The sequence below is a fragment of the Spinacia oleracea genome, chromosome 3 (assembly GCF_020520425.1).
Source record: "Spinacia oleracea cultivar Varoflay chromosome 3, BTI_SOV_V1, whole genome shotgun sequence".
Taxonomy (NCBI): Eukaryota; Viridiplantae; Streptophyta; class Magnoliopsida; order Caryophyllales; family Amaranthaceae; genus Spinacia; species Spinacia oleracea.
The window spans coordinates 132,111,858-132,121,265 of record NC_079489.1 but is presented as its reverse complement, the minus strand read 5'-3'; the positions used below and the strand labels follow the sequence as shown (position 1 = coordinate 132,121,265).

The 9,408-nt window shown below is 37.4% G+C and overlaps 1 protein-coding gene across 1 annotated transcript; it reads right to left on the bottom strand.

Moving 5' to 3' along the window:
• Positions 1 to 4,669, bottom strand: LOC130469407 (uncharacterized). Its single transcript, XM_056838698.1, has 9 exons — positions 4,438 to 4,669; positions 3,933 to 4,325; positions 3,567 to 3,827; positions 3,149 to 3,474; positions 2,890 to 3,069; positions 2,692 to 2,796; positions 596 to 665; positions 386 to 484; positions 1 to 284 (listed from the first exon to the last, which is right to left on the bottom strand). The coding sequence occupies exons 1-9, from the start codon at positions 4,651 to 4,653 to the stop codon at positions 186 to 188; spliced, it is 1,749 nt and encodes a 582-aa protein (XP_056694676.1). The 5' UTR covers positions 4,654 to 4,669; the 3' UTR covers positions 1 to 185.
• Between the last annotated feature and the right edge of the window lie 4,739 nt (positions 4,670 to 9,408).

The following is a 9,408-nucleotide window of genomic DNA, read 5'->3' as shown; positions in this document are numbered from 1 at the left end:
TTCATTCCCAATACCGGGAATACATTTATAATTAATACCTGTCACAAAAGTTTACAACGTAATTAACGTTCCCAATAAAAGGCAATTAAATTCGTCATAGATCGATCAACCAACATGTTACAACAAACATAAAATTATTACAACAAAGGTACGTAGCTAGCTAGAGATCAAGTTCATATTACAAATTAAGCTAAAAATTCGACATTGTTCATGAAGTAATCTGCCCAAAAATCTTTCACCTCATTAATCTCCTCCGCTGAATAAGGCAATGTTCTTGAAAAATCCTAAAAAAGTGTAAATAATTCAATTTATTAACGATTGATCAATATAATAGTTTTGTGTACTTCAATTTATTATATAAAGTACGTAGTTTATGAGAACATACCTTAGTAAGATCTTGACTATTACCATGATTCATTATTATGTCGTACATAAAACGCATGACGTAGTAGCCACAATCTAGTGATCCGGGTTGTTGAGCACACTAAATGCATTAAAATAAATAACACAAGTAAAATTTCTATCACATTGTATGTTATAATTTTGAAAAACTTATTTCTTAGGTAAATAATAAACTAATTATATATATATATACCTGTGCTGGAATCCATGTTAATTTAGTTCCCTTAGATTGTCCACCTAGTCTCTTGTAACTCCGAAAAGCACTACACATTCGATAAAATATGCAATTATATATACTTTGTTTACACATGTAAATGCAAAGAATATTTTACATGTAAGTGCAATTATATACTTTGTTTACACATGTAAATGCAATTATATACGTAGTAGTCACATTTAAGGCTAATTGGGTCGTACGTTCTAGGTCATTTTTAGGCAAAAATGATGTTTTCGAACCCAACTTTGAACCAAAGAACCTAAGGAATGTTTTCAAACTTATTACACGTCTCATATGCATAGTTACAACTTCCTAAGTCCCTTTACAATCTATTATTTCACATTTAAGGCTAATTGGGTCGTCCTAGGTCATTTTTAGGCAAAAATGATGTTTTCAAACCCAACTTTGAACCAAAGAACCTAAGGAATATTTTCAAACTTATTACACGTCTCATATGCATAGTTATAACTTCCTAAGTCCCTTTATAATCTATTATTTCACATTTAAGGCTATTTGGGTCGTCCTAGGTCATTTTTAGGCAAAAATGATGTTTTCGAACCCAACTTTGAACCAAAGAACCTAAGGAATGTTTTCAAACTTATTACACGTCTCATATGCATAGTTATAACTTTCTAAGGCCCTTTACAATCTATTATTTCACATTTAAGGCTATTTGGGTCGTCCTAGGTCATTTTTAGGCAAAAATGATGTTTTCGAACCCAACTTTGAACCAAAGAACCTAAGGAATGTTTTCAAACTTATTACACGTCTCATATGCATAGTTATAACTTTGTAAGACCCTTTACAATCTATTATTTCACATTTAAGGCTATTTGGGTCGTCCTAGGTCATTTTTAGGCAAAAATGATGTTTTCGAACCCAACTTTGAACCAAAGAACCTAAGGAATGTTTTCAAACTTATTACACGTCTCATATGAATAGTTATAACTTTGTAAGGCCCTTTACAATCTATTATTTCACATTTAAGGCTATTTGGGTCGTCCTAGGTCATTTTTAGGCAAAAATGATGTTTTCGAACCCAACTTTGAACCAAAGAACCTAAGGAATGTTTTCAAACTTATTACACGTCTCATATGCATAGTTATAACTTTGTAAGGCCCTTTACAATCTATTATTTCACATTTAAGGCTATTTGGGTCGTCCTAGGTCATTTTTAGGCAAAAATGATGTTTTCGAACCCAACTTTGAACCAAAGAACCTAAGGAATGTTTTCAAACTTATTACACGTCTCATATGAATAGTTATAACTTTCTAAGGCCCTTTACAATCTATTATTTCACATTTAAGGCTATTTGGGTCGTCCTAGGTCATTTTTAGGCAAAAATGATGTTTTCGAACCCAACTTTGAACCAAAGAACCTAAGGAATGTTTTCAAACTTATTACACGTCTCATATGCATATTTATAACTTTGTAAGGCCCTTTACAATCTATTATTTCACATTTAAGGCTATTTGGGTTGTCCTAGGTCATTTTTAGGCAAAAATGATGTTTTCGAACCCAACTTTGAACCAAAGAACCTAAGGAATGTTTTCAAACTTATTACACGTCTCATATGCATAGTTATAACTTTTTAAGGCCCTTTACAATCTATTATTTCACATTTAAGGCTATTTGGGTCGTCCTAGGTCATTTTTAGGCAAAAATGATGTTTTCGAACCCAACTTTGAACCAAAGAACCTAAGGAATGTTTTCAAACTTATTACACGTCTTATATGAATAGTTATAACTTTCTAAGGCCCTTTACAATCTATTATTTCACATTTAAGGCTATTTGGGTCGTCCTAGGTCATTTTTAGGCAAAAATGATGTTTTCGAACCCAACTTTGAACCAAAGAACCTAAGGAATGTTTTCAAACTTATTATACGTCTCATATGCATAGTTATAACTTTCTAAGTCCCTTTACAATCTATTATTTCACATTTAAGGCTAATTGGGTCGTCCTAGGTCATTTTTAGGCAAAAATGATGTTTTCGAACCCAACTTTGAACTAAAGAACCTAAGGCAAAAATTTAGGCAAAAATGACATTTTCATATGCATACTTTACTTACTTGTTTAGTGGCTCCTTAATCATCAAATTTCTCTTCTTCTGTTGAGAATCAAATATGTAGACCTCACGTTTAGACAAGCAAAGAACTAAAAGCATCCAGTGACTCCTACATACAAACAATAAACGTATGTAGTTAGAAAAAAAAAAAGTTAAATTTATAATAATCAATTAAAAACGAAGTTCAAAGTAATTTTCATACTTTTCGTAGTATGGACATAAGATGAATGTCTTAGAACTAAGTGCACTCATGGACCTCGTCATGTACAATAGAATTTGATCTGCATCGGACTTTAACATGGTGGCCGAGATCATCTCCGGGCACATGAATCCAATACTATTGGGGTGACAATCATCGTGAAAACACAACTCACTCAAAGCCCTATAATATAGAGTGTAAGAACGTTAAGACAATCATAAAAATCAAATTTAGGGGCAAAATATGAATTTAGGTAACTCACGTAGCAAAAACTTGTATTATTGATATATTGAGCCATGCTCCCGAGAGAAGTTGATCGGTGTCTTCAACGGTGAAACTAATTTCAAAGTCCTTTTCCATATTGAATGTCCTTTTAGTGCAATGTACCTTAACGTGCTCCCCTTCTTTTAATCCCAACATCATAGTTTTCATCACATTGCACTTACCACTCAAATTTTGCACTTTATAATTTTCAAGGAAATAGGTTTTTGATTTAGTGTTGGACGCTTTTGTTCCACTTCCCCCAACCACTATCTCTTTCCCTTTGTTCCCTTTCCCTTTAGGCTCTTTACTTGTAGGCTTGTTTACCTGAGGTATGATTTTCAAATAACGATATACATATTAGTGAGCATACATGGTATAATAGTTCTACTTCAAATTATCATGCATATGTTAGTTACCTCCTCATTCGTAAGCGACACCAAATGCTTTGGCCACTGAGTGAAGGTACCATGAGCTTGAGCAAGTTTCTTAATATATTGAGAAGGCACGGGGACGGGAGCTTCTTTGTACGCGGGCTCAAAATCATCAACGCTCACTTTCACGTTATCGGACGTGACGTCGTTGTGGTGATCAAGGAGCAACTCTGGACATATGGTACCATAGGCAACAAAGACTTTCTCCGAGCCTATGTTCAGGTATAGATGGCACGGGACAGGTTCCTTATTATTTATTTTGAACAATAACGCAAATACAATGTAACATGTTAGAAAAGTTCAATAGAATTAAGTAGAAACAAAGTACTTGAAAAACACAAATTATCATACCGTAATGTCGGCAAATGGATCTAAACCCCCGGAACGACAACTACTATGAACATTTGCGTCTATCCTCATATGGCTTGGTATTTGGACACCAAGTTCTTTAGCAAATGTGATAAATTTCTCCATGACCATGTCATCCATCTTGGAGTTCATCTCTTGTATTGTCTCATCTTTGACCCTTTTGGTCACTCTTGCTTCCATTTCCTCCATCTCCGCATCTCCATACCGTCGAAAGCTACGCCGCTCTCCGGTCCCCCACACAGCTTTGATGCCTACTCCACCACCAAATGTTAGTGGTCTCCCTTCTTTAGTCTTACCAAGTGCACGAGATAAGACATCATCTCGTGCACTTTTGGGAACAAATTCCCCTTCATCTTGTTTCCTTTTCCATTCATCCTACATGAAATCAAATGGTTTTGAGAAAAGTTCAACACTTGGTTTCATATTTAAGAACATATATGAAATTAGAGGAATCACAACATTACGCAAAATTGTTAAATGAACTTACAATATTTTCTTTGACCTTTTGTGTGCCCTGATCCGGCAAGTAAGGATTTCCTTTCTCATCTGGTACCGATCTTGCAAGAAGCCATAAACATGTCCTACTCGGCAAACTTGAAGAAATTGTAGACGCAGAGGAACCTTCAGATGACGAAGAAACTGAGGGAATGTACCCTTTTCTCTGCCATTCACTTGTCATTTCAGCATATGATTTTTGTCCCATATGATGAGGATATATGTTGAAAGATTGACTTTGTCTTGCTTTCTCACTTATTTCCTAATTTTAGGGGGGTAAAAGAAATTATTACAACAAAATAAAACTTAGATTATAACAAGACTTTAAATAAGAATAATTTTTATACCTCAGCTTCTTCGGAGGTACGTATCTTCACAAATTCCTTCCATATATCCTTAGTTATATAACTATACAAATCATATGGCATCTTTTCATCTTTTGGCCTTTTCCTTGTACCCCGGATCCAACCAGTCGTAAATCTTGATTTGAATTCCCTCCAACGCTTATCAAACCGACACATGGTCTCAAGTACATCAGCCTGCAAATCATCCAGTATTGTTGGATTGATCACCTTGCTACAAATTGTGTTGAAAAAGAAACACAATCTTGTAATGGTATACCTCACTTGTGGCGGCAATATCCCTCGAATTGCAACCGGCAGCAATTGTTGCATCAACACGTGACAATCATGAGATTTCATTCCAACTAATTTCAAGTCAGACATGGACACAAGTCTACGAAAATTTGAAGAGTAACCGGCAGGGACCTTTAAGCCATGCAAAGACTCACAAAAGCTAACTTTCTCCTTTTTAGACAAGGTGAAACAAGCTGGGGGAAGGTACCAGCGTTTTCCCCTTTCTTGAGGTGCCAACTCGGAGCGACCCATAGCAGCCATATCTTGTCTAACTTTAGGCCCATCCTTCGTTTTCCCTTGCATATTCAACAATGTCCCAACAATGGCATCACAAACATTTTTCTCAATATGCATTACATCCAAACAATGCCTAACTTCCAAATCTCTCCAATATGGGAGATCCCAAAAGATAGACCTCTTCTTGTAACCACCACTTGGCTGACCTTTATAAGGCTTACCAAACTCTGTCTCAATGTCTTTAACCCGTTCATAAACCTCACACGCACATAAGGGGGCAGGAGCTTCTCTCATCTCCAATTCTCCATTAAAAGCTTCCTTCTCTTTTCGAAATGGATGATCTTCAGGAAGATACATCCGGTAATCCATGTACACATCTTTCCCACAAAATTTTAGGCGCCTCGAGACCAAATCATCATGACAAACTGGACATGCCTTCTTTCCCTTTACAGAATACCCTGACAAATTTCCATAAGCCGGGAAATCATTTATCGTACAAAAAATCATGGCACGTAAAGTGAAATTGGTTTTGGTGTATGCATCAAACATCAACACCCCTTCATCCCACAACAATTTCAAATCTTCAATGAGTGGCTCTAGATACACATCTATGTCATTTCCGGGTTGTTTAGGCCCAGAGATTAAGAGCGACAACATGATGTATCTACGCTTCATGCATAACCAAGGAGGCAAATTGTATATGGTGAGAAGAACCGGCCAAGTGCTATATTGGGTACTAAGTGTCCCAAATGGGTTCATTCCATCCGTGCAAAGACCAAGCCTGAGATTCCGAACTTCTTCCCTAAAGACCTTGTACTTTCGATCAATGTTCCTCCATTGTGGAGAATCAGCAGGATGCCTCATTAACCCATCTTTCTTCCTCCCTTCGGCATGCCACCTCAAGAGTTTTGCAGTTTTCTCTTCTGAGAAAAGGCGCTTAAATCTTGGTATAATTGGAAGATACCAAAGCACCTTAGCCGGAGAAGGTTTCTTCTTAGTTGATGTTGCATCATTCTCCACGATCTTGTAACGGGACAATCCGCATCTTGGACACTCATGCAGATTTGCATACTGCTTTCGATACAACACGCAATCATTTGGACACGCGTGTATCTTCTCATAATCCATACCCAAAGGACACATAAGCTTCTGGGCCTCATAGTTAGACCTTGGAAGTTTGTTTCCTTCAGGAAGATTACCAGACGTGGCCTCCAAAAACTGTGAAAAACTCTTGTTGGTCCAACCGTTTTCCACCTTTAAGTTGAAATATTCGATGACGGCACCAAGTACAGTTTGTGTAGAACCAGGATATAATGGTGTTGCGGAAGCTTTGATTATACTATCATACATATGGGGACGCTCAACGAAATGATGGTCTTCCACATCATGCATCATATCATCTATCCTATCTTTCTCCTCTTCTTCCTCACTTTCAACACCAATATCATCCTCAATTTCATTATCATCACCATTATCACAATGATTATGCTGACTCGAGCTCGGCATACTAGAACTTGCCCCATGATCTATGCTCTCACGTACCATGCCATGTCCACGTCGTGTAGTTACCCTTAAAACCGCGACGAACTATGTGATCAACAATATCATCAATATCCCGATACCCCCTTGAATTATTGCAATCACAACAAGGACACAGAATTAAACTTGATTCATGTTCTGATTGATGTTTCAAGGCAACCTTAATGAACTCTTGAATCCCTTGTAAGAACCTTGTAGAAAATCGTTTACTACCATACATCCAACTCCGATCCATTTTCAACCACTAGACCAAATTTTGTCAAAGGTTAGAATATAAACTAGGCTATTCATATCATTATAAATCCAAAATTTTGTAGCAAACCCAAAACATGATTTCATATATCACCTAAATTCATTTCTGTTAGGTTATGATACATATGACATTACATAGATCATGCGGAAACAACCATTAACCCAGGAAACATATTATTTACACATAATCATTTAGCATAGTTTAGATGCATACTCTTTGTTGCGTGCCTTCCCTAGCTGCGCCCGAACCTAACAAGAACAAGTCTTTTAGGACTCCAAGTGTCGTCCCTCCGTAGAAAGTCCACAGCACGTCCGGATCCGCCTTAAGATTGACCAACTAGAATCGCCCTTAAGGTACTCAGAAAATTCGGCACTTTTGGGGCAAGATGGGTGTTTGAATTTTCTCTCAAAAACTCACTTTTGAATACTTTGAAACTTGTATATAAATTATGACCCCTAGGCCTTTATTTATAGAGTTATGGAAAAGGAATCGTAATCCTAGTAGGATGCGAATTAATTGGAATTAGAATCCTACATGAATTCTATTTAATTAATTTATCCAATTAGGAATAGACATTTAATCATACACTGACTCTTGCAGATTCAGGAATCACGCATGAGCACAAACTCACACACACACGGCAGCCACAAGGACTGCCCATGCGTGCGAGCTGCAGCCCACGCAGCAAGGCCCACGCATCCGTGGCCTTGGCGCGCGCTGGGCTTGTGGCGTGCGTGCTTGCTGGGCGACGGCCTGGCTTCGTGCTGGGCCTTCGTCCGGCAGGCCTCGTCCGATGCTAATTCGTACGATACGCTTCCGATTAAATTTCCATTTCCGGAATCTATTTCCGATACGAACAATATTTAATATTTCCGATTCCGGAATTAATTTCCGTTTCGAACAAATATTTAATATTTCCGTTTCCGGAATTATTTTCCGATTCCGGCAATATTTCCGATTCTGACAATGTTTCCGGCAATATTTCCGATTCTGACAATATTTCCGTTTCCGGCAATATTTCCGATTCTGACAATATTTCCGTTTCCGGCAATATTTCCGATTCTGGTAATATTTCCATTTCCAATAATATTTTCCGATACGTACCATGTTTCCGTTTCCGGCAACATCTACGACTTGGATAATATTCATATTTCCGACACGATCCATATTTCCGTTTCCGGCAATATCATCGTTTCCGGAGTATTCATTTCTTGCCTGTGACGATCTTAGCTCCCACTGAAACCAAGATCCGTCGGTTCCGAATATTCATAGATGGAGTATTTAATGCCATTAAATACTTGATCCGTTTACGTACTATTTGTGTGACCCTACGGGTTCAGTCAAGAGTAAGCTGTGGATTAATATCATTAATTCCACTTGAACTGAAGCGGCCTCTAGCTAGGCATTCAGCTCACTTGATCTCACTGAATTATTAACTTGTTAATTAATACTGAACCGCATTTATTAGACTTAACATAGAATGCATACTTGGACCAAGGGCATTATTTCCTTCAGTCTCCCACTTGTCCTTAGGGACAAGTGTGCATTTCCTAATTCCTTTGTCGCTCGATGCTTGCTCTTGAACATAAGGTAAGAGTTGTCATCCTTATTATGTCCAGAGGTGTTCCTCGGTTTCAGAGTTCAACTGATCAAATAAACAGATAATCATAGCCTATGATTCATCCGAGCACGGCCATGCATTTCACAGTTTCTAGCTCTCCGAGTGGCCTTGTACAACTTTTAAGCATCTCATCCCGATTTATGGGAGGACAATCCCAATCTTGCGATCTTGAGATTAGACTTCGTTTGATAGGTGATTACCTGAGCGTTGCCTTTATAGCCTCCTTTTACGGTGCGACGGTTGGTCAACGTCAAAGCAACCAGTTCTCAAACAAGTAATCTCAAATCACTCAGGTATTGAGGATTTAGTGTCTAATAATTTAATGAAATTTACTTATGACAGACTTTCATCTCTTACAGTAAAGTTTCATAGGTCTTGTCCGATACTAGTCTTCCCAAAGTAAGTATCTATGCAAATGATTATGACATTGCCATGTCCACATAGTTCAAGAAACAGAACTACTAGTCATCTTGCATTCTAGTCGTCTAACGTTTTCTATGCGTCCATTTTTATAGAAAACTCCGATTAGGGACCATTTTCAACCTTTGACATTCAAGTTCACTTGATAGACATTTCTTAGTCACAGGACTGGTCCTGACAGTCTATCTTGAATATATCGTCAAATTGAAGGGACTCATCATTTAATACTAAACCAAGATTAAATGGAATATGAAAATA

Bases quoted from the DNA above. Each gene is read 5' to 3' on its own strand.
- LOC130469407 (XM_056838698.1), bottom strand. From the start codon at position 4,653: ATGGGACAAAAATCATATGCTGAAATGACAAGTGAATGGCAGAGAAAA. The intron at 2,797-2,889 runs GTATGAAAATTA...GTTTGTATGTAG, and splicing joins TTATGTCCATACTACGAAAA to GAGTCACTGGATGCTTTTAG. The intron at 666-2,691 runs GTAAGTAAAGTA...TCGAATGTGTAG, and splicing joins ATTAAGGAGCCACTAAACAA to TGCTTTTCGGAGTTACAAGA.